The sequence below is a fragment of the Strigops habroptila genome, chromosome 1 (assembly GCF_004027225.2).
Source record: "Strigops habroptila isolate Jane chromosome 1, bStrHab1.2.pri, whole genome shotgun sequence".
NCBI classification, from domain to species: Eukaryota; Metazoa; Chordata; class Aves; order Psittaciformes; family Psittacidae; genus Strigops; species Strigops habroptila.
The window spans coordinates 40,088,583-40,114,917 of NC_044277.2; the positions used below are offsets into that span (position 1 = coordinate 40,088,583).

Consider the following 26,335-nt stretch of genomic DNA (forward strand, 5'->3'; position numbering starts at 1 on the left):
ATACAAACACGTTATAAATCACCTCACATTATATAGCTTCCATCAGATGTAGCAAGCAGAAAGTTTCTTCCATTAATGCCTTCCATTAGGCCTTTTAAATTCTCCCCCTTTGCACCAAAGTGAGCAGAGACACTACCTGACCCTATTCGAGCCATTCAGCTGCCTTGTGTACTCAGTTTCATGGCTCTGAGACCCAGCTAGCAGTGCACCTGCCCAAGCACAGCTGCTTGCTCAGCCATAGTACATCTTCACATTGCAAACAGCAACTAACAAGCTTTCCAAGTCAAGCAGAGACTGTGTTTAAAAATAAGCAGTAATTCACCTGAATAAAGAACATAACGTATTTACCACAGACCCAATACTTACGTCATTAATTGTAATCAATGCTAAGAGGATCTCTTTAATAGTTTGCTCTTGGCATGAGTCTTTTCCTATTACACACACAGTTTCACCATTTCTGTTACCCCAGGACAGCAAAATCTAAAGTACCAAACCCTGAATTTTTTGGTGAGCAAACAGTAGCATAATAGTGATAATAGTTTAACTCACACAACCACTAAGAATTTAGATCAGATTTCCGTACAACTCGAGTAAGCTGAAAAACCACCTAGCTTGCAGCCATGTCATTCAGTAGGGAAACTCATTAATCTTACTTCTGAATTTTCTTAGGAGTCATGTCTGCAGACTGTTGATAAAAACAATCAGGTTTGGCAAACAAGTATATTTGCTTAAGTCATGACAGAATTTCACACCCTACCCTTTACCAGACCTACTCCTCCAATTTCAGCCAAGATCCTCAGTCAGAAATATATCATCTTTGCCTCCCCCTTTCTCAAAAACACTCACCATGTTGTTGTTACCCCAAATCCTGATCTTTTGTAGTATTTGTTAGTCCACTTGAAAGCAGACCAACCATCCTCATCTCCCAACCAACCTCCATCATACTCTGTCATATGAGAAAGATGTTGCTGTATCTAATTATTAGTTCTAAGTCACCAAGTCATTGAAATACTGAAAAGAATTGAGCTCCAAAACCAAAGGTCACAACTTTTAGCATATTCCTGGTACTCCAAAGTATATGTACATTTTTAAGTCTGTTGACTTCATTATTTCTTGGTTTTCACTCCAGTACTCTGCACAACACAAGAGCTTCCACTGAGATCCTTGACCACTCCAAGGGCGAGTGAAAGACAGCAATGAAGATCTGCTTTTCAACAAGCAGAGGCAGAAAGTGAGCCAGTATTCAGGGTTGTATGTTTAAAAAAATATATATATCAACTGTGTTTAGGAATAGCAGACTGATGGAGGCAGTCCTGCAGTGGTAGTGTGAAGGCTGAAAAAAGGACTGTTTGGCTGTCCCAGGATTATATTTATAGTACAGAAATGTACTAAATTTCATTTTTTCACCAGTTACATATGGTGAAGACTAACCTGAAGACTAACCTGAAGTACCACTGCTAAGGCTTAATTTGTCAAAATAGCTTTATACCTAAACCACAGAGTTTTAACATTGTTATATTCATAAAACATCCCTTTACAATCTTTTCCTTTTTTCCATACCAACGAAAAAACAACTTCAGGTCTAATTTCACCTCTTCATACATTCCTTCACTTTAATATGCACAATATATATTACAAATTATTTAAAGTAACTCTTAGCCACTTCATATAAATATATTTCTTCACACAGATCAACAATTTATTAACAGCAACACATAACATCTCTTTCTAGCTGTATCAGACATCTCTAGACACATTCTAGAGCATTTCTAAGATGAGCAACACATCACAACAGGTTGGGTAATAATCACAGGCTTAGAAGCACTATCTTGTCTGCTCAGTTGCACCTAAGTCACACTAAGTCCTACAGCCTTCTCTACTTGCCCTGGACAGAGATATCTGTAACGTTTTCAATTATCTTTTCCCTGATCAAAAAAGATAAACTCATACTTGATTAATAAGTTAATACTAATACTACTATCCCACTGCACATTAAGAAAGTCTTTGTAAACCTCCCAAAAGCAGTGCTTTGGGGAAGTGTATTCCTTAAAGCCAAGGGGAGTTACTTTCGACAGCTGTAATGATAGTGGGAACACAGAACAAAACCCCACAAGCCTTGCAAAGCTATTTATAGCGCTGGGATTTACCCTAGTGGCATCTCCCAGGTTCAGTTACTGAATTCAGGTTTTAATGTTTTAGCGCAGAGATTTCCTTGCTTTTTACACTACCACTATATTCCCTATGCTAACGAAGTCATTGCAAACAACACATTGATGAAAACCTGCCTATTTAATAACATCTGCTTGCCACGATGACTTAAACCCCTGGATTCTTTTACAAATGTTTATATATAGACTGGCTGCTGAGCTCTAGATGCTGCAGCAAGTCTTCCACCTGCTGGACAAAAGGCAACACTAAGCTTCCTTAACAGGAAACAGATGTAACAAATATCTGTGAGCTACACAATGACCCCCCCCAAAAAAAGGCAACATCAAGGTTCCCTTGTTCTTGTCTAAGTGCACTAAGTAAATAAATAAAGGTGAAAATGCAGCCATCTGATTAACAGGGTACAAAGAGGTCAAGCACTTGTGGTCGAGCAGGACCTGTTCTACTTTCCCAGTATTCCTCTTTTAATTAAACCATTCCTACAAGGTCTATTTGTGCTTTTACAAAGGACCTGCATTAATTAAACCAGAAATACTACAGGTCTTTGCCTTTGTGGCTGTTCTGGATTGATAACTGCCCTAATAAAGCAAGCAGAGAGATTTCTCTCTTCAATTTCTTTGCCTAGCTCAGGTGGCTGACTAAATCAGAATATGATGTATTCTGTGATACTAAACCAGCTGAGCAATTGACAGATCTGTGTCCAGGCAGGTTTAGACTGGATGTCAGGCTAAGCACTGAAGGCTTTTTACTCCCAAATCAGCCCAGCGGGAGGACTGTTCCACTTCTTCATACATTCCTTCCCTTTAATATGTACAATATGTATTACAAATTACAAAAACCTCCCCTGATGCTCCCAGCAAGGTATGCAATACTGCTGTGACTGGAGGGGGGGATACTGCATGTTGCTGAACCCGTGTCTCAAGAAGACATCAAAAAGGCTTTCAGCAGTGTCAGCTCTCTACCAAACTCCAGGATGTTGTCTACTGATTCAAAGAAACAGGAACATGATCTTCACTAAAATTCACTTAGTTCTTTCAAAGCTCAACTAGTTCTTTTATTACGTAGCTTCCTTTGAGACTCCAGCAGCATTGTTCCCTGAGGTACCACCTAAGCCTTGAGCAAATCAAGGATGAAAACGAAGAGGCTGCAGGTCTCCCCACTCTCCTCTAAAAACTACACATCACAGAGAGGGGGGAAGGTTGTGAAATTGCAACTAAAGTTAAGAAAAGATGGGTTACAAAATCTTGTGGGAGTATTCAGAAATCTTAAATGGGATTAGCAGGCATTACCAATAATGAGAGCTGAGCCATAATACGGGCTTTATGGTTTTTAGATCTTGATTAAAAAAGCTTGAGAATTTTTGGCATAGAAAAATTATACTCATTACACTGCCCTTAGCGACAACAAATACAAACAGGGCTCAGTGTAATAAAAATTATGTTCAGAAACTAAAGACCAAACAAGAGGTGCAGATGAAGCTGTTTGAAGACCTCATATGTTCTGTGGCCAAAGGCACCACAAAACAGACATCTGCTTATACACGTACACACGTGCAGGCACATGCATATAGGGATACATATATTAATCAGCTACTTGAAAGCGTCAGTTTCACAAAGCTAAATATAGTTTAGTGAAACTAGTTGCAAGAAAATATTTATTTAAGTGCAATAATTCGGAAATTAACCAGTTGCCTAAGAAGTCAAAATCTGAGACAAATAATTTTAAAAGTAAATAAAATTACATAGAAGAAAACTAACGACAATCATAAAAACCAACAATAAAAGAACCATAATGAGAAAAGATTTAGAAAGATTTTTAAGTAAACTAAGAGTAAAGGCAATGAATGGTACTGCTATAAACCCTCAGTCATAATGTGGACACAACAGAAATGTACAATGATTAGTTCACTAACCTCTTTTATGCACAAATAGTCAGACGCAGTCATACCATAAGGTTGATGAAACTCTGTTTTCTTTCAGTGGTAATGAAGGAGGCTTCTATAAAAGGCTTATCCAAAGCTGGATAATTTTTGATCAACAGGTAGGGACCGTGAGTTAGAAAAACAAGTGGCAGAAGAAGAACGCCTCACAATTTTCAGGTCAGAGAAGGTTGTAGAAGGTTCAAGACACTACAAAAAGGCCAGTCTGTGTCACTATTAACAAATATAGTTGGGATAACTTCAATGCCTGCAACTTCTTGAAAACCCTGGATAAAATAAAACAGTGCCTGCAGCAGGACTCAGTCAATAAAAATCCTAAGAATGCTAATTACATGCTAATTTATGTGTGTTTACTTTGGATCATGGCAACTGGTTTGGCAGATTTTTTTGATAGCATTACAAGTCCGGCTGATAATAACAAATAGTGTCAGTGCAACATATTCTGATCATCAGATGCAGGCACTTTCATACGTGCTCCACCCATACCCTGCAATTGCCAGCTGAAGGCCAGCCAGGCTGTGTAATTCCCATCCAGAAGAGGCAGCACATGCTCTTAAGCAGGATACTGCTCAGCACTGGACTAACAGAGCCACATAGTATCTGGACATAAGCTGTGTTTTTAATGGGATTCCATAGGATCAGTTCTTATCTCCTCTAACTTCACATTTCTGGAAGAAAACAAAATCATTACAGAAGATGTGAAGGCTGGAGGAAAAAGGGTAAATTTCACTGATATAGAGCAATCAAGATCACGTGCACACAAGCAATCCCAATGCATTTTAAGATAAGCAAATGTAAAGTCATACATAGGAACAAGACAATGACTTTTGCTTTGGTACTTGGAAAAACTGAGAAGGATCATCAAATGAACATGGATTTTTAGAGAATTGTGTGCCCAGAGGAGCTACTGTGATTCTGGGATGCTTAAAAAGAATAATATGAAGCAGGAGCAGAAAATAAGAGCACAGAAGTTCCATTATCTCTGTGTTTGGCAGCGCTGCATCATTTTTAGAGAAGCATAAACCATTTTCAAGATACTATGTTAAAAAGGATATTGATCAACTACAATGACATCAAAGACAAGTACACGAATGATTTAGAGGTTTGACAGTGCAAGACTCCCGAGACTCAATCTTTTCAGCTTAACAGAGAAAAGCTGAAGCAATGATTTGATCACATTTGTTGAGTACTCAGATGGAGAATACTGGCACTACAACATTTTTCAGGCTAGCAGCAGATACAGCAAGACTCAACGGCTGGAAGTTGAAGCCAAATATTCAGAAGAGATAGCATATAAATGTTAATGATGACACTACTGTTAACTTACCTGTTAGTTAAAACGTTTTTTTTCCCAATATTGAAGTGTAAATATATAAGACTGTAAGCTTATTCTGGATATTGAAGTAATGTAAAAAAATGATGCACTTACATAAAGCATTAATACATTGTAACATGTATTATTCAATTATGTACTAGTATAATTTTCACTTCAGGACACACTTTTAAAATTACAATTAGATTAACAGTATCAGATTGTATTATATCTAATTATGAATTATATGAAGTTGGCCCGTTTTATTAAAACAGACAAATGGTAATAACATTTGTACAAATAAATGGATTTAAGATGCAAGTGCCTAGCTAAGGTGTCTGTCAAGATGCAGTTCAATTTTTGACTAAAGACTACTAACAGTGTCAGACAGTTGATTGTTTTTGCTTACACTTCCAAAACAAACCCTCCTCAACCACAGACAACATCTGGAAAATAGTACTTACAAAAGATACATTTAACAAAGGAAGGGAAAAGAGTCCTTAGAATAAAATTCTTGGGAAAGCTTAGATAAAGATTTTGCTGTATGACTCATAAAAAACATATTGGGAAGATAATGTGTAGTGTAAGTAGATAAACATCCTGATTTACACACCTCAGGTATACCTAAAACTCTCAGTATTTCATTTGCAGAAAGAAAATTAAGTATCTAAAATATTTTCATATTTCTTATTGTATCAACATGTGTGCATTGAATGCACTAAAATGCGATTTACCAGCAATGATTTGCATCATTTTGTAAATTCTAAATTAAAGCCAAAACAAAAAGGTTAAAATTAAAATATCATTCCTGTCCTCAAAGATCAATTGTTTGGCCTTTTTTAAACTTCCTGTTTTGCTATATAGGAACTCTTCTTTATCACACTTGATTCACGGAACATGCTATTATTGTTTTGCTTTGCTTTACTCCCCATCAGCAAAAAACTACTGCACCTGAACAAGACACTAAACCCCTTTTCCATGCATGTTTTCTCACAGAACAAACTGACATCAATAGATTGTTTGCTCCTAACCCTGACACCCCCCTCGACCTATTTTTGAAGCAAATTTTATTTTAGGATGTCCTGACTCTGATACTAAATTGGAAACCCTGGTGTGAATTTTATAGAACACTATTTCCTTTTATAGAGGATGTTCACAGCTAATCTGTCATCTACAGGGCAGACAGGGGCCAGAAAGCTAGGAAACCAAGACAGGTGGCCTAGCAGCAGCTTGAAACCTGAAACTTTTTGATATTTTGTGCTAAGTTAAATTGCAGGGAATCTGAGTATTTTCTCACTGCACCTTGGTTTATTAACACTATTAAAAAAACCAGCCCTGTAACAGAATAGGCAAACATTGATCAGAAAAACTTTCTTGCAGAACAGCTTTTTTCCTCTCAGACAAATTCCCTGTTTCCCACAGATCTTTTCCCAAGAAGGTATGCCAGGAAATGGAAGAATCCGTGTTTGTTCAGGCTCGCTCCCTCCCTCCCCCCCTCAGCCCTGCAAACACCCACTTGTGCTTCTATATTTTCAATATGTTTTTTAAAAGTACATTTACATAAAGTCAGCAAGTGATGTCAATCCCTCCTCATTCTATTATTATTAATAATGTAATTGGATGAAATTATTATTCTATTAAGTATCCTCTTTTAATCATTAAGAACTTGTTAACTGCTAGTTTTGTTCATTGCCCTCTGACTCAATGGAAATGCAGTGCACGGAGGCATTGTCACCAAAACAGCCACAAATGGAAGGTCTTTGACTCCTCTCTCACCAGGAGGAGACTGTAGTACACTGTAGTACCTAGTACCACACTAGATACTATACTTGCTGTAGTATGTAGTACCACACTCCTCATATCCTCATAAGACCGAGTGATTGTGAAAGCAAAGCATAGTTTGTCCTTGTGCAGCAAGATAGCTTGGAGATGTGGGACCTAAGTCTGTGGGAGCGATCTTGAGTCAACAGCAGCAGCAGCAGAGAGAAATGGCTTACTTCAGTTTGCATGGAGCTACTGTGCCAAGATTGTACTTAACTCCCTGAGCTGGTTCATTTAGGAAGTAATCAAGAATGGTGTTTCTAATGAGCCCCATTATGTGCAATGTAGGCATCTCCCAAATTATGCAGTGGAAACCTTTTCTTGCTCCTAACTTTAACAAAAAGATGCAGAGCAGCAGCAAGTCCTACTTTGGACTTAGAATGATTTGCAATGAGCTACTCAGCTCACCACTTGCAAAGCTACTGTATCATGGCCCCAAACAGCAGTTCAATAAGCAGCATGGGTTTTTCCCACAACCCATCAGAACAGTATGGATCACCCAAATATGCTCCAACAGCACATTTGCTCCTTCTCTGTCACATCTGCTTTACATTATATTGAAGGTCTTTATTTGGGTGCCCAATTTGACTTTGAAGGCATGGCATCAGTTAGCAAGTCTTCACCGAAACATTCCTCCTTGAAAGCAGTGCTTTACAGACAAGCAGTAGGCTTAGACTTGCTTAACAACTATGCTGACTCAGACCTAAAGGAAGAGATACTGTTAAAGATACAACCCAGAGTAGTTAACTTACTGAAAGATTTCCCATTTTGAACACAGTAATACTGTTCTCTACTGTTACCATATTAAAGGTAACCTTTTTTTTGTGGAGGGAGGGGGCATTGTGTATCTCACAGACACCAGTCTAGTAGCTGGGGAAGGGGCTTGCAAAACATACAAAGAAAATATGAATGTGTGTGCTTATGTGTATGTCTGCAAATGAGATGGAAGTATCCCTGTCAGTAAAAAAAATTGCTACTACACAAAATAACAGTTTTTCCATTTATTATCTACAATATATAAACTATTTTACTGAAAAGGATGGCCACTGCAGACAAAGCACAGAAAAACAAGATAGTATGCACATTTTGAGAAAATTCTTGGCTTTCTGTTCCTGGCAACTTCTCTGTCAGACATATAAGACAAACATAGCTAGACTGACTTCAGCATTTGATGGCTTATAGCCTACAGTCCCAAAATCTGCACATATAGAGAAAAAATACCAAGAAATAAACAAAAAGAAATGTTTACCTCACTGCATTTTTCTACACTATCCCTCCTGTTATCAGTTTCTCATAGGAGTGTTTTTTATTCATTGAAGGATTACATTATTCAATTTTCCATTTTGGATTTCTGCTTCTAACACCAGTGTACTATCTATCTAAAATTGCTGCACCATTCTGAAAATGTATCCTTTTAGCAGTTTTTCAATACTAAGTTAACTTCTGCTTTTTAACTTGGTTCGTTTTTGAATACAAGAATAGGATGTCTGGCAGAGATGGAAGACAAACTTTATTTTGAACTCAAGAACCATGATACTTGATCCATAAATGCTGAATTAACAGGCTTTTTGCTTGTCCCTCCTCCTAGTAGCCCTATACTCATTTTCTGCACAAACTTCCTCATCCGTTCCTTAAGGTAAAAGTAACAGTTCTGTTAATTAAAGGTCCTGCAGTGATTCTGGATTTTCTATTTGATGTATTGGGGGCGTCCTATTTGATATGTTATATATGTTATCTCGAAACATGCTTTTAAACCACTTAAATATAATTTCATCAGCAATTACATACTTACTCTGGATTAGCATGTCCTTTGTTAATTAGAACAGTCCTCTAATACAATCTTGCCAAGTATTTTAGCTCTGGAGCTTGTGAGCCCCTAAACTATCATCAACTCCACAAGTTACTTAATTTACACCTGCTGAGATAGAATCAGCAGACTTGGGTTTGTTTAAATGAAAATTTCTGTTTGGATTACAGACTGAGGCTGCCTACCCACAGGCATACACACCGGGATAAACAGCCACTATAGGTGGCCACTCTCCAAATGAAAAACATTACAGGAAGTTGGCTGTACAGATAAAATAAATGAAGGTATACTACAAGACAAACATTTGCATCTGCTGTATTTCAAACAATACAAAACTAATTTTGTTAGATTCAGCCTCACACTCCCATAAGCATTATAAAGCTCTTTAAAGACAAGGTATTGTAATGATGTATGTGAGAACAGTTATATATAGACCAAAGCTTCCAAAACTGACTGGCAGCCATTAGCCTATTTGTATCAATTTTATGCCTTACTCTCAAAAGACCCAGTGTTCATTCTTGAGAAAAACAAATCAGACAAAGTCATTTCCACATATATATGATGTAAGTGCAGCTATAAGTATTTTAAAATTAATAGGAACTTTTTTTTTTGGGTAGGGGTCTTATTAAAAAGCTTTAACTTGAAGGCTAGTTTTCAGTGCAGCTTTCTAATAGGAAGAATCAAAAAGTCTGTTATCCATGAATTATGAAAAAAAAATAAAATGTAATTTCAGAAAATACCTCCATGCTGTTTTTTAAAAAATAAAACAATCAAGAAAAAAACACTTTGTTTTGTAGATGAAAAGAGGTAAGTATTATAAATAGGGTTGGACTCAGTGGTCTCAAGGTCTTTTCCAACTTCTGTGATTCTATAAAGCCAGGTTTTCAAATAAAGAAGTCTGTATTAAGTAAAACTTTACATGATATCGTCACCTTTCCTGCAAATTCATTTATGACAAAACCAACTAAATTAATCCAATCCAAAATATTTGGACTGCTCTTAAGAAAATGTACTCCTGACTCGCATTGCCTGCAGACTTAAGTATTCCATCACATCTGCCTACGCCAGACACTGTTGTTTTATCTAATATGAATCAACTACCATGTTTGATTTAGAGATTTGCTCCCTACTGCAATGTATTTAAGTAAAGTTGGCAACTAGGAACATAACATGATAACCTGGCCATGTGAAAGGTGTAAATCAACAATTACAAAGCTTTAGTTGTGAAAACAACCAGTAAATCTTGAGGCAAGCCAATAACATTTTCTCGTATTTTCTCACCAATTAAGTGAGATCCTCTTTCCTAGTCTGCGGTGCATGTAGGTTATCAGGTGTGTGTGTGCTTTGAGGATTAGCCATGTTCAAGGCAATACAACTACCTTGAAGAACTGGGAAGAGTCTGCACAGTCCAACTTCAGCTTTTCCATGTTCCATTTTTCACGCCACAAAATACTACACAGCTATTTGATTTCCACTGACTGCTGCCTGAACATTCACCTACAGCAATAATTATGATTCATGGCTAGAGCATATCAGATAAGGCCAGTGTCTCTGGTTCTAACATATACTAAATTGAATGACTTACTGTAAGTCATCTCCGTTTCTCAATCTATTCACCAGGCATGAATATGGAAAAATTCATGGACACATGGGGGTAAAGTCAATAAAAACATCCACAATGGACAGGCTTTAGCAGCAGTGGAAAACAGTTCTAGGACCATCATATTTAGTAATTCACTAATTGGTTTACCTTATAAAGAACAGTTACTGCAGTGGTCCTATAACCACAAGAGACAGCGTGGTCAGCAGGACTAGGGCAGTGATCATCCCCTGGTACTTGTCACTGGTGAGGCTGCACCTCAAATACTGTGTTCAGTTTTGGACCCCTCCCTACAAGAAAGACATTGAGGTGCTGGAGCATGTCCAGAGAAGGGCAACGAAGCTGGTGAAGGGTCTAGAGAACAAGTCTCATGAGGAGCAGTCTGGGTACACTTTAAGGATAAGGTGTGGCTCTGAATGTATGAATCTTCATATGAATGAAAATATTAATATAAAAATATTAATAAAAATGAAAATACTATTATAAAATGGACTCATATGGAACATGTGTTGCAGGAACAGATGACAGTGATTCAACAGCATGTGACTCTCCCTGTGAAATACTATGTGAACTATTTAATAAACTAATTTCCATAAAATTACACATCACCTCATGAATGACACACTACATTCTCTACTATTGCCAAGGGTAGGTGTCTGCTCCTGTACAGATGTTCTCAGGATGGGGAAGAATGTGTAAGGTTACTGAAGGTTACTGATGGATGACGTGTGGAAGATGTCTGAGGGGGCTGAGTACCTGGGATTAATTTAGAGGAGGAAGTGAAAAGGGAGGTGGTGGAATCATTTGCTGTACAGCTGGGTAAGGGGAATGCCTGTGAGAAGCCAATGGATAGGAACTCCTTGTGGTGTTTAGGTGTTGTACTTAGTTCCATTCTTTTCCTACACAGTCTGTTGCTAACCATTCCCTCACTGCTGGGATCTGACTCAAGAAACACAAGAGCAGCTCTATTGCCATACTCTGTTAATGCATCTTGAGAACTTCTTGCTCTTTTGTTGATAAATATCAAAATGTATGTTAGGATAATCCTTGAAATACTGTTTGTTCAAACTTAGCATAGTTTATGTTATGAAAGCAATTGCTTACATCTAGTACAATTCCATTTGCATTGAAAATGCTACTAAGATGCTTTATAATGGTACTTTATGTTGGGGGAAATAAATTGAGATAAATCATGTTGCCTTGTGGCCAAGGAGAACAGCTGATTACCATCCTTTCATGTGTGAGTAGAGATTGAAGACTCAATCATTACAAATCATGCTTTCAAACCTCTGCTCCACCCCTACCTTATCTCTATCTTTCTCCAAGTGTGATGTGAAAACATAGGTGTAGTACTCACCTGAGGTCTCCTAGCTACTTCGTATAGTGAAATAGTTAACTCCTGGGTGTCAGACATGTTCTTCTTCATGCTTGCCAAGATGACCTCTGCTTTTTCTCACTGCAGCTTTTTTGACCCAGATCATTAGGAATGTGATGAGAAAAGAAAGAGATTAAGGTAATGTATTTTATTTTACACTGCAGGGGACTAGGAATGTAACTGCAGTCAGTTATTATGTCTCAGCTGAGGTGCAGTTACTCCTCACTAAGGAACAGCAACTGCTCAAACTGCTCTGACTGCATCATTCACAACCCACAGTATTCTGTTGGATAAGTGGTTTGGTTCACAAATCACTGGTGCCTTAAGATTCTCCCCCTTCTCTATTTTAAAAGTATTCAGAAAGTCACTTATTCTTTTCTTTACATTTGCACATTTATTAATTGTGCTTTTCTCAATTGAATTTCTTCTTATTCACCTCAGGCTATTTCTCCAAATTACCCAGATAATTTTAACTTCTAGCTTTATAATGATTGCAGCCCTTCCTAGGTTGACAAAATCCAGAAATTTTGTTAAGTATAGTCTATATTGATCTGACTCATTATCATATGTACAAAACAACAAAATTGGCCTGTATAGGGATTCCATCTAAAATAAGTTTTTGAATTTGTAAGTGAAGGCACTGATAGCTGTGCTTCACTGTGATTTAATCTGGACCACTTCTCCTCAATTTAAAAGAAAGTAATATATAACGACATCACAAGTTCTACTATCATCAAGATGTATCTACTGCTTCTCCCCTAAAACACTCAACCACTTACACTGCTAACGTAGGAAATCATGTTGAATTCACAAAATATGTTCTTGAAAAATCTGCTTTCTCTTAATTTCTTTATCCTCTCACTACTTGTAATGTTAATTGTTTGTTCTAACATCTTTCTGGTTATTAAAGTTAGGCCAAATGTTTTGCAATCCTCCAGGTCAAGCTTTCCTTAAGAAAAATACTATGTCCTCTTTTATTCCAGGGAATCTTCCTCAGGATCGTGTCATGAATTGTCATGATTACTAACACTAAGTTACCTCCGATTTTTATATTTCCTCTCATTGCATATCTACCACTTTTGAAACTTTTACTACACCTAACAGCATAAAACTATTGATTTAAACACCTAATACAGTCAGAAACTAATTACCTTCCCACCTGAATAATTTTTCCCCTCATTTTTTGGCTACTGTCATTTTTCCCATTAGCTGTCCTTCCTCAGTGCTTTCTATTTAAGATGATGCTATAAATACAGTGCAATGCTTCAGAGGATGGTCTCTTTGCTTTTGCTGTAAGAGGAGAGAAAACTTGTTTGAGAAATGAGCTTTCCAAGTTGTGACACTCATAGCTAAAGCTGACAATGTTTGCCTTCCTGTTATCAAGGATAACAGAGGTAAACTTTGGAAATCAGTTAGTTTCTCTTGCTTTAAAGTAAATCATGGGAACTCATGGAGGTTACAGATATTGGAAAATATCTGTAATTCCTGGATGTTACTGTAGTTCTAATTTAGGAAGTATGAAGAGTCAAGTTAACCTGGTTTGTTTAGATGGAACGTCACAACACTCTTACTGTTATTCATCACTTGGCACAAAGGGAAGCTTGGAGTATTTCCAGGAAACCTACAAACTGGAGTAAATTCACATAACACTTGAGACAGCTGAAGAGGTAGCACCAGAAATGGGACTTTTTGTATCTCAGACACTGAGATTCACTCCCAGATATCAACTTAAGAACACTTCAGGTCTATGATAAATTCAGCTCCAAAGGAGCTATTTATGCTGCATGAGCAATCACATACCTAAGCCAAGACCTTGCTCTCAACCAAGGTGCTGCTCCACAAGGATGCAGGTCTTCAATAGGTGCTATGTTATAGCTGCCAGTCTCATGTAATTGTCTTGAATACCACTAGGACCTCACAAATGGTGTCAGACCCTTGATTAAGAATACATTGAAAACTTTGAGAGAATATTTCTCATGCTGCAGATGTGAGCATTGCACACAAGAACAATTACAAACTTTTCCAAAACTCAGGGATATGCTATGGCCTTATGGCTGACATAAATGCGAAGACAAAGTTAAATGCAATCTTACTGCCACCAAGCTACCAAATGGTTAAAAATTCTGTTTCTTTTTTGACATGTTCAGTTATTTTATCCTTAGCAGAGATAAATATTCTCTAAAAATGAATAAAAATGAACAGAATATTGTAACATTCTTAATTAGGCCAAAAGTCTGAAAAAGCATCTGAAAAAGCATCTGAAGAGGTTAGTACATACCACAATACATATTTGCCTATAAAGACAATTTGTTAAGCTTCCCTGTATGAAACAGGAATACAATTTTCCATGTGCTAGGAGATCATAATGGAAAGTCTGTTGGCTTTTCTTTCAGATCTTTAACCTCAGTAAAATAGAAAAATGTTCACATTGGCAGAAAAAGATCTGGTAAGTTTAAAAAGCTCTCTAATAACTTCATACAAATGTATTTATTGTGGCCACAGATCATCAACATCATGTTTCAGACTTTAACCTAAAAAGGGGTGTTATTAATGGCAGCACCACTGTTACAGAGATGAGCACTGATCTTGTTACGACAGCAGAAAGCCACAATGAAAGAAAGGCAGGTTGTTTGTCAGTACCCAGTGTAACTGGCAAAGTTCAGAAGGTATTGAATGGAAAAGTGAGTAATGCAGGACACAGAGCGGTGAAGGGATCAAATCTTTCCCTGAGGAACAGGAGACTGCTTAGTTGCTAGGCTGCAGAGGTGGGCAATGGTGGAGGTTACACTGCAGAAGGAATCCTGGGAATTCCTAATATTTCATTTCAGGGAAATCCTAATCTTACATGCACTGCCAGCCACGCTTGCCATCAGCAGATCTCAACCAAAGGCGGCTAAAAGCAGCCAATACCTCTCTATAGAAGAAATTTTTAGCTGCAGTATTCTAGTGTTGTGTAAAGTGAAAAGCTATGGTATTACATAAATCCAAACTAAAGTACAATAGATTACTTGATTCTGAATTATGAAGAGCAGCTACCTGTCCTGCTAACATTTAGGATCTGTGTAGTTATTTCTGCAATACTCAGGTCATGTGAGGAAAGTAAATTCTAAGGCGGCTATCTGGGAACAGTAAAATGAAAATACTTGCCCAAGGATGTGTGTTGCAGCCAGGGACTGTTACACAAATAGAGGAAATAGCACAATTATGTCAAGGTTGTCAGGCAACAGAACAAGCCTGAACATGCTCTGCTGTGTTACCACAGCAGGCAGCTTCTCTACAGCAGTAAGCCGATAGTGATTATTGACTCAACTATTGACATGACATATATTTTGATAGCAATAAGTAGTCATTCTAGATTACTTTACGTATACTGAGTCAATTCAAATAGCTCATCCAGACTAGCAGAAGCGTTAAGGTTATTAGGAATGCAATTATACTCATGTCAAATTTACCCCTAAAGAGTTTCAGTTGTCTGTCACATTGGATTTTTTGAATTCTCCTGAACCTACAGAATTATCTATAAATACAAGTGACGTGCTCTCTGCTTCTAAACATAGATTATATACAATACATGGCAAATTTTTTGCGTGAAGTATAGAAATGAAGATTATGTTACTGCTAATTTTTATCAAGTATTATTTACACTTTCTCAGACAACTACTGGTTATGTTCCCTCATGAGCCTTCCACTGAAGGCAGGCAGCATGGCTATTCAAATCAATCTAACTACATTCTCAGCACGAAGCTTATTGAGGGAAAGCAGTTATTCAGGCTTCATTGTGCATATTTGATTTTTTCTTGTTATGAAAAACTACAGCAGCAGACTTCCAATACCAATAACAGCCTTGTTATTTTTCACATCTACTGTGGGGATTTCCAGACTATATATGAGTAGGTATACAACAGTGGATTATCTCCTAAGATATTGTCCTGACCTATACAGAACTAGTGGAATCGATCTCTTTTTTGCCTCAGCTTTGCATGTGGGTTTTTCATTCTTCTTTCCAAGAATACTTGTAGTGAAATAACATCGGAAATTCTGGCTAAGAACAGAAGTGATAGGACTTGTATCTTGACAAATTCTAGCAAGTTTTCCATGCATTAAATAGAGCTCTACAGGTTTAACCTCTAATTCAAATCAATGGTGAATTAAGTCCATTATCTTAAAAGCAAGCCCAGGACATTGTGAATCAAGGTTCCTACAACAATACTACTGCATATTTTTGTAATATTACACTTCCAGACACTATACCCAATTCAAAGGTATGAAAAATCGATACATATTGCATTCATCTGATGCCAGTCTGCTTCACCCTCCTCATGGAAACCACTCACTGTTTTAACAGTTGATTTTACGTGAGCAAAATTACCATACATTGACATCTTGAAAGAATATGCATGTATCAAAGAAATGTGTGTAGTCTAGCTCACAGTAATTTACAGAAGTGATACTTTTCATTAAAATAATCAAAGCAAACAACAAAATCAAGACTACATAATCTGACTACACCTTAGCTGTTCTGCATTAAGTAATATTTGATGTATTTAAAACCATAATTTGTATCGTATCAATCAATCCAAGTCCATGAACTATTCTATGATTCTATGAATCCACAAATACTGGGTTACCTTTCCAGTTAACTTGAACACAACCTTTAGCCACAAAAACATATTCTAATATTCTTTATCTTTGTTCAACAGGGGACAAATTTTTGTTTTAAACAGGATGTGTGCAGGATAAATTTTGTTTCTAAATGGCAATAACAAGAAGCTTTAAAGTAAATCAGACACTGTAAAGTAATTCCACAATGCCTTGGAAAGAACCCAAGACTTGCTGGTACCTAAATATATTCTCTATGGGTAAATGGAGCGGCCACCCTCAATGTGAACAATAACTATATTCCCCTGATAACTCCATGGAATACTCCATGAAATGAGTTTTCTCTCTGATAAGGAAAAGGATGGAAATTGATTTTTTCTGAACTCCTGCTTATTAAAAATACAGAAAATGCTAGAATCCTGCTTTAAACAACTACATGGTAAATTTTATTTTAATGAAGAATTTTGTTTTGTATTACTTCAGCATTTTTCAATGTCAGGTACATGGAATTATTTTGTATCACAATACAGCTGTAATATATAAATGCATTATTTAATGAGAAAAGATATCCATAACAAAAGAGCCTCAGCAGCTCAAAGATTTTTACTTTGCTCATTACTGTTTGACTATAGATGAAATGCATTCCTGTAAGACTGGTGTTCTGAAATGGTCTGAGAACAGCTGGAAAGAGAAAGTGAAAATTTATTTCAGTATGGAATTCCTGGAGACTGCATCAAGTTTCAGGACAACTGGTGTTTTAAATTTACTATCTCAAATAACATTTCTACATGTGTATGAAAATGTTCTGTATTTTTCCTGGTGCTCTTCACTTTGAGATTCTTTTGACTAAAGGACTCATGAGATCATGATTAGAGTTTCAGTTTTATCTTTGTCAAGTGACATATATGACATGCTGGACGAGAAGCTTAACATGACCTGGCAGTGTGTGCTTGCAGCCCAGAAAACTAGCTGCATGCTGGGCCCATCAAAAGAAGCATGACCACCTGCAGTACTGCATTCAGCTCTGAGGCCACCAATCTTAGAAGGATGTGGATCAGTTGGAGCAAGTCCAGAGGAAGGCCACAAAGGTCATCAGAGGGCTGGAGAACCTCTCCTGTGAAGACAGGCTGAGAGAGTTGGGCTTGTTCAGCCTGGAGAAGAGAAGGCTCCAGGAAGGCACATATAGCCACATTCCAGTACCTAAAGGGGCCCTACAGGAAATCTGGAGAGGGACTTTTTAAAAGGGCATATAGTGATAGGACAAGGGGGAATGGCTTTAAGCTGACAGAAGGTAGATTTAGATTAGACATTAGGAAGAAATACTTTATTGTGAGGGTGGTGAGACACTGGAACAGGTTGCCCAGAGAAGCTGTGGCTGCCCCATCCCTGGCAGTGTTCAAGGCCAGGTTGGACGGGGCTTTGAGCAACCTGGTCTAGTGGAAGATGTCCCTGCCTGCGGCAAGGGGGCTGAAACTAGATGATCCCTTCCAACCCAAACCACTCTATGATTCTATAACCTTTGTGTGTTTCAGTTTCTTTTTCTCAAAAGTTTGAAACTTACATTATTAAAAGAGCTGTGCCACTTTCATTTTGTAGAGATACTTATAAGTTATATTCATGCTTTAATTAAATCTAAGACAAAAACCTTAGAACTACATTTAATCTCAAAAAATACAAAGGATAAAAGAAATAATGAGAGTATGCTAGAATGTACTACCTGGTTTTCAGTTGCAAGGTCTTCCATGGCCAGTAAAACACCCAGTTGAGAAATCCCATCTCTACACAACCATGTACCCATTTAAGACAATATGGTTTAAAATCACTGGGGTAAGCCAAGGTGTTTATTCATAATTGACCTGACAAAAAGTATATTAGCAGCTATTAAGGACTATGCTGCCATAGTTAAATTGGTTTTGCTCCACTAACTATCCTCAGCTTCTCCACTTCATACTCTACTGTTACAAAGCAGTCTGTAACCCAGAATTTAAAATCTATATATAACTTTACATTAATGTAGTAATCATTCCACATACAGACATGAATGTACTGGTTGCTAAAATACTTAATATATTTCCCTTGCCTGAAAATCCATATTCATTTAAGACTTAAGATTTTCAACAAGTAAATCAATAGTTTTAAGAATATCTGCAAAGGGAACAATATCACTGTCACTATACTAATATGGAAATGAATAAATGCAATGTGGCCTCTGTAGAACAGCTCTAGGGGATAACAAAATAAAAATAAAATTAAAATTAAATTAAATAAAAATAAAATTAAAAGAAAAATAAAATTAAAAATAAAAATAAAAAATCAAATATCAAATACGTTCTATATATTTTTAAAATTTTTAAGACCATCCACACCCTGATTTCCAGTTTACCATACTGGTGGTCTTGGGTCTATGATGACCTTTGATTTATCATGACAGAAGAAAACACAGTTCCTGTAAGAGCTGTAAGAGTTCCAGAAATGTGCTGATAACCTGAGTTGATTGGGACAGCCAGAACCACCAGAGATTGAGATGTACAACACTTACTAGCCCATAAACTCCACATGCAGCAGCTCCAGGAAACCAATGATGAATCAGAGCGAGGTTGAGTACTTCAGTCGGCACCACCCACACTTTGACATCAGTGTCAAAGCAGGCGCTGCACAGGCAAGCCCCAGCCACCCAGCAAGGAGCCAGGCAGCCACACAAGCCAGCTTGGTACTCAGAGCACACAAAAGAAGCAGTTAACTGCACTACACCTAACTGAGAAAGTGCTTGGTGTAGCCTGTGAATACAGGACAAATTAGATTATCCCAATGAAGGATCTTCTGAAAAAATACTTGTGTTATGCTCGAACCAATACAGCAGTTATGTTCCCTTTTCTAAATTAGTCCCCACCTCTGATAAATAGACTGACACCTGAGTAATGATGTTGAACATGGTACAGATGCCTGCAGTTAAAGTCATCTCAAACTTTCCATTTCGAGAACATAAAATCAGTTTTCTACAGCTTTAGTGACACATTTGGACCACAAATTTCTCATCCCAGACAGCTGGCACTAGCAGAGCATAGAAGCTTCATCTAAAACTGGTCAGATGTTTCTGAAAGTAAGGCTAGAAAAAATATGTTCTTTCAACCATATTAAATCAATATTAGGACCATTTTGCAGCACAGTTTTAATATTTAGCCTGGAAAAGGCATAGCCTCAGTGTTGGATGTGTGACTACCATTGTCAACTGTGAAAAGCTGCCCAAGTTCTACAGTTGAAACTCTAAAATAGAAACTGTAAACTCTAAAAAGCATGATGAGGAGCACTCGACCATGAAATGTGAAGCAGGAAGGCAGGAGATGGAGCTACCTCATGGCTAACAGCAGACACCAACAGTGGGAGGAAGGAGAAAAGAAGAGGAAAGATGAGGGGTTGCAGTGAGGTAGGAAAGAGGATATGGTTGCAACAAGAACAGAATCAGGAGATACTGAGGGACAGGGATAAGGATAAAGAGAGTGGGGAACTATGAACAGGAAAGAAAAAGGGGTTCAAAAAGAAACCCAACCAATTAAGGAAAGGGACAGACTACAGGTAGATTTCAGACAAAGGGAAAAAGCTTGATATTGTGAGAATGGAAAGAGGATATACACACCAGGTACGAGAGTTTAGGCTGTTATGGGAAAGGAAAAATGCTAATGTGAGCAACAAAAGGGACATAAGTCCAGAGGAGGTCCAATAAAGATGATCGGAGTGCTGGAGCACCTCTCCTGTAAAGTCAGGATGAGAGAGTTTGGGTTGTTCAACCTGGAAAAGAGAAGGCTCTGGGGAGAACTATGGGAAATCTGGAGAGGGACTTTTACAAAGGCATATAGTGACAGGACAAGGGGGAATGGCTTTAAACTGAAAGAGAGAAGATTTAAGTTAGATAGTAGGAACAAACTCCTCACTGTGAGGGTGGTGAGACACTGGCACAGGTTGCCCAGAAAATCTGTGGCTGCCCCATCCCTGGCAGTGTTGAAGGCCAGGCTGGATGGGGCTTGGAACAGCATGGTCCAGCGGAAGGTGTCCCTGCTCATGGCAGGAGGTTGGACTAGATGAGCTCTAATGTCCCTTCCAACCCAAACCATTCTATGATGATTCTATAATAAACTAGGAAAAGAGTGCAGTAGAAAGAGACTGTAGCAGAAGGAAACGTACGCAAAAGACAGAGGTGAAGAAACAGTTGTATTTCAGAACTGAGGTTTGAACCAATTATTCCACAGATCCAGCATTGTTTTTCTGTCCTGCACTATTATCCCAAAAAAACCCTGACAATATTTGGTCCTCCGTCTTTACCTTGTGGCAGGTCAAAATACAGGCTCATATAGCAGGAGAGGATGAATGCTGTTATTTGATGTGGCAATCCTCAGTTGCTGCTTCATTTCAGACCATGGACAAAGTTGTAGGAATCAGTATTAGAAGGCAGACAGCAAATGAAGAAGAGACCAGGAAGAAGAGAGATCAAATGAGGCAGAAGAATGGTCACCTCAAGGTTAAGGCAATTTAACGATACTTTGGAGAGCTGCATCCTGTAAATACTACAGTCACAAAGTTCTATGTAACAACACATTTGCTTTGAGACTGACAGTATTAAACCAATCTCTCATTTCACTAAGCAGTCAGTTTAGGATGATGTGCAGAAGCATTGAGCTCTCACAGCTGCAACCAAAAGCAAGGGGAATTTGACTTGGGAAGGAAGAAGTGCTGTAAGCCCTACAATTATGGAGCATTTTGGTTTCAGTCTTCATGTATCATTTCTGTGTAAGATATGGATTAACCGGGTTGGAGTTCCACAGAAAATGTGTACATCATTTACAATTAATGCCTATATCATAACATTACTCACTAAATATTAGACCTGCACTCGTAAGCTTAATTCTAGAAGTTCTCTGTTTAACCTTTACTTTGGGATTTCCTGAATTAAGTTTACTTTCCTTACTTTTCTCTTACTAGGGGATTATTTTAAATTTCACAACATAATTCTGCTAGGTACTGTGGCTATAATACCACTGTATTATAAAAAAAAAGAGTCTTAGGACATATGTAATGAATCAATATAAGAAAAAAACAATACAAATAAAATAAATATTATTTTAATGCACCTAAACATCTGTTCAGAGTGTTTGCTGTTGTTTTGGGGGGTTAGAACAAGAACATTTGTGCAGTGGCACGAGCAAGAGCACCTCCTATGGTTCTAGCAGTCAATAACTGAAGGAGCATGACTACCACCGTGGTCATTACTGGGGGTGCTCACCTAGGAGCCACAACTGGGTGATCCAACCTGCTCAGCTACAGAGCTTTCACTGCTGTTAAACTTATACTAGCCTATAATTGTAACACCATGTTCAATGTTTCTTTCCAGAGAACTACAGCATATTAAAATAAGTATGCCTACTTAAAACAGTGACATATAGGCAGTCTTACTTCACACCTTCATAGAATTGTAGAAGGGTTCGTGATGGAAGGGATCTTAAAGATCATCTGGTTCTAACCTCCCTGCCATGGGCAGGGACACCTTCCACTAGAGCAGGTTGCTCCATGCCCCTGTGTCCAACCTGGCCTTGAACACTGCCAGGAATGGGGCAGCCACAGCTTCTCTGGGCAACCTGTGCCAGTGTCTTACCACTCTCTAGTAAAGATTTTCTTCCTAATATCTAATTGAAATATGCTCTCTTTCAGTTTAAATCTATTCCCCCTTATTCTATCACTCAATGCCTTTGTAAAAAGTCCCTCTCCAGCTTTCCCCTATGCCCCCTTTAGGTATTGGAAGACTGTAACAAGGTAACAGCCTAGTATTATAAACTTGACACTGGCCTTCACACTTTTCTTGTTGCAAAATTGAGAAGGAAAAAAGAGATGTTACAAAAATGAAGCAAACACAATTTCAAGTGAACTTTTTCAATACTACATGCAATTTAAAAATGTCACTGAAGTTAGTGGACATGATCAGGGTTTCTTCTGACCAAATACAATTACACTTTCTGACTTAAATATGACATTGTCTCCTCAAGTGCATTTCTAGTAGATTGTTTGCTTGAAAATAATGCAGCTGGCTCTTTGTATGTAACAGGTGTTCAGAAAATGGTCATAATCATGTAATTTTTATAAACCCAAGCATGGATTACATAAATGGAATTTTTGCAGGATTTCTCCATCCATGACTCAGTAGCCTAAGAATCTAGTGCAAGCTAAAGCACACTTACAAGAAATATTTATATTATGAATGTCATTGATATCACTTTTGAATTGTCATTTGCAAATCAAAATATTTGAAATTCTCTGCTACTATTACTGTAGGTTGACCCTAGCCAGTGTCTTCAGAAGAGAGACATCAGAAGCGCTGTTAGCTTTGTGTTTACCTGGCAGGGTTATGATGATGAGGTGATGTAGTTGTACTCTTGCACTGGCAGAACTGTCACAGAGCAGAATAGCTGACCATGCTAAAAACCCTCCTGTTTTAATGGCTGATACTGTCAGCTGATTGAGAGCAATCGAAATGAGCATTTGGGCTGCCTTTTTCTCCTTAGCAATATAAGCTTGAACCCCATGACATAAAACGGTGTAATCCTAGTTGAAGGTAGGTAGCAGAAAGTAAAAGGATTTGTAAATACAATACTAGTGCTCTTTGTGAATCATTTGGGTCAAAGAGAAATCACTATGTAAAGCAAAATCACCTTCATGTCTACAAGAATGCAAATCCAGTGGGCTTCCAGGCACACTTTAAAAGCAGCCTCTCAAACTTACCTAGCTGCTACTGTTAGCGACGAGAGTTTCAGGCAGCAGGTTTTTCCCAGTACATTAACAGCAGTTGCAAATTCCAGTTGGCACTTATAAACGGGGAAAAAAATACAAAACCTGCAGTTAGGTACAGTCATATATTCTGTACTCCAAGATACAGACACCTGCACAATTCTAGCCATTCGGTTATGTGACAGGAAGACAGCCACACCTGGGAAAAAACTTCTTTGGTGCTGGAGACCGTTTCAGAGCCATTGTCGTGGTGAAATAAACTGCCAGAGAGTATCTGCATTCACTTTACTTCACCTTAGGGCATGACTGATTTAACTGTAGATTAGTCTCCTAAAACCAACCGGCCAAGAAGAATGACATATAACAGCTGTACATAAATTTATTTTCCTGAAGTACAAAAAAAACAAAAAAACCAAAAAGAGAGATAAATATAGTTAAAAACAGCTAATAAAATAGTGTTCTGGGCAAACAAGTAACAATGCTGATGTTGCAAGAATAACGATCATTGGACGTAAAAAAGAGGTGAACATGCTGGCACACCAGTCCAAAAACAGCTTGAACCATGCCTTTAAACTGCATGACAGGAGCATGTTTCCGCCCAAACGAGGTTTGTGAAACTGTCCCGAGAAGATTCAAATAAATTACATAAATAGGAGCGGGGCCGGGCGCCCGCCCGCCAGTCCGTGTCGAGCCGAGCCGAGCCGGGCCGGGCCGCCGAGCAAGGCCCTCACACGTCGGGGTAGCCGCAGTAGTACACGGCGGTGCTGGCGTCCGACACGGCCGAGGAGACGGGCCCCACGCCCTCGGCCACGTCGTGCCCGGCGAACGGCAGCCCCAGCTCGGGCTTGCAGGCGAAGTGCAGGTACTGCTCGAACTCGGTGCGGTCCACCTCGCCCAGCAGCTCCTCCGGCGGCAGCTGCTCCAGCTGCTCCCGGCACGGCGCTGCCTCGGGCGGCGGCGACGGCTGCCCGACGGCACCCGGCGGCAGCGGCGGGCCGCGCCCCGGGCCCGGCGGCTGGCACGCCTGCCCGTAGTACGCGTGCAGCGGCGCCGGGCAGCCCAGCAGCCCCTGCAGCCCCTGCAGCGCGGGGCCCGGGCCCAGCGCCTCGCCGGCCGGCAGGTGCCGGCGCAGCGCCGCGCCCACCGGGCTCTCCCCCCCCGCCGCCGGGTACTCGCCCGCCGCCGCCGGGTGCGGGGCGAAGCCGTAGGGCACCAGCGCGCACTCCTCCTGCAGCCCCGCCGCCAGGAACGGCGCCTCGCCCTCCGCCGCGTCCAGCGGCGACGGGTCCGGCGTCGGCAGGCTGTACCCGTCGAAGCCGGCGCCCAGCGGCGGACAGTCCCGGTAGTGGCCCGCGCCCGACACCGCGTAGCCCTGCTCGGCGTAGGGCAGGCTCAGGCCCTCCACGCACATCCTGCCGCCGCCGCCGCCGCCGGCCTCGGTGCTCAGCCCGGGCCCCGCCGGCTCCGCCAGGCCGTGCTGCAGGAAGCCGCTCTCCACCCGCTTCAGGCGCTTCACCTGCTTCCGCCGCCGCGGCCGGTACTTGTAGTTGGGGTGGTCCTGCATGTGCTGCACCCGCAGCCGCTCCGCCTCCTCCACGAACGGGCGCTTCTCCGACAGCGACAGCGCCTTCCACGATTTACCTGCGCACACGAGCGCCGTCAGACCGGCCGCACACCCGCGGGACCCGGCCCCCGGCCCCAACGCCGCCGCCGTCCCGCCCGCAGCCCGGCCCCGAGCCCCGCCCGGGCGCCGGCTTCGAGCCCTCGAACCCGCCCGCGGGATCCTCAGCAAAACGAGATCGCCAACACACCGGGAACACCGGCACAACGGGAACCCGCCAGCACAGGGGGATCCCCGAACCCCGCCCTCTCCCCATGCCCGACCCCCGCCCGGGCTCCCCGCTCTCCCGGACCCGCCCGCCGGATCCCTCCAGCCGCCGGCACCCCGGGACCCTCCTCCCCGCCTGCCGGGGCCCCCTGCGCTCACCCAGCATCTTGCTGAGCTCGGCGTTGTGCAGGTCCGGGTTCTGCTGCGCCAGCCGCTTGCGCTCGTCCTTCGCCCACACCATGAAGGCGTTCATGGGCCGCCGGATCCGCGCCTCGCTCTTGCTCCGGCCGCCCGACGCCCCCGACGCCGCCGCCTCTCCCTTCGCTTTCGCCTCACCCAGCGGGCTCAGCGACTCTGCCCACGGGCAGGGGCCCACGGCCGGCATCATGACGGGCAGCGAGCACCGCCCCTGCGCCTGGTCCTCGCTGCTGGCGTAGCCCGCATCGGGGCTGCTCATGTCTGGCTGCGCCGCCGCTGCCGAGAGCTCCGGGGGGCGGCAGCGGCCGGTCTCGTCGCTCGGTCCCTGCTCGCTGCTGGCGGCCGCCGTCGCGCGGCCCTATTTGAGCGGCGACGCGGCCAATGGGGCCTCGGGGGCGGGCGCGACGCCGGGCGGTGGCGGCAGCTCCTGCTGCGGCGCGGGGCGGCCCCCGGGCTCCTCCCGGCGCGGCCGGCACCTGGGCAGGTCGAGGGTCCCGGCGCCCGGCGCTGCCCCCGCCCTCGTGGGACTGGGGGGCGTCGTTCGGGTCAACCGACAGCGCATTCGTAAACGGCGCTCGCCGTTCAGCCCCGCTCCCAGAGTGGCCACAGAGACTGGCCCGTCGCGGCCGTGCGCTACCGGGGTGTCTTCAGGTAAAGACTCACCGGTTACCTGCCCAATCAGAAAGGTAGAACCCTGACCAGGAGGAACATGACAACGATGGAAGGGACAGACTGCTTCCACCCGGAGCCCGATACCCCGTGTCTCCCGGAGTGATACGGAGGACTCCCTCGGTGGGCAGGCTTGGAAAGGGACTGGAGAAGGATAAGCACAGCCATCACGCTGCAGCCTCCCGCCTTCTGGTGCCACCTTAACGAATTTCACCTCGACAACTCTTAAAGGTGTAATCCTAAAACGGTG

At 41.1% G+C, this 26,335-nt stretch overlaps 1 protein-coding gene across 1 annotated transcript; it reads right to left on the reverse strand.

Annotated features, from left to right (window-relative positions):
• Positions 1-23,753: 23,753 nt before the first annotated feature.
• SOX17 (SRY-box transcription factor 17) lies at positions 23,754-25,756 on the reverse strand. Its single transcript, XM_030489775.1, has 2 exons — positions 25,378-25,756; positions 23,754-25,031 (listed from the first exon to the last, which is right to left on the reverse strand). Exons 1-2 carry the CDS (start codon positions 25,673-25,675, stop codon positions 24,118-24,120), a joined length of 1,212 nt encoding a protein of 403 aa, XP_030345635.1. The 5' UTR covers positions 25,676-25,756; the 3' UTR covers positions 23,754-24,117.
• Between the last annotated feature and the right edge of the window lie 579 nt (positions 25,757-26,335).

Bases quoted from the DNA above. Each gene is read 5' to 3' on its own strand.
- SOX17 (XM_030489775.1), bottom strand. From the start codon at position 25,675: ATGAGCAGCCCCGATGCGGGCTACGCCAGCAGCGAGGACCAGGCGCAG. The intron at 25,032-25,377 runs GTGAGCGCAGGG...TCGTGTGCGCAG, and splicing joins CGAGCTCAGCAAGATGCTGG to GTAAATCGTGGAAGGCGCTG.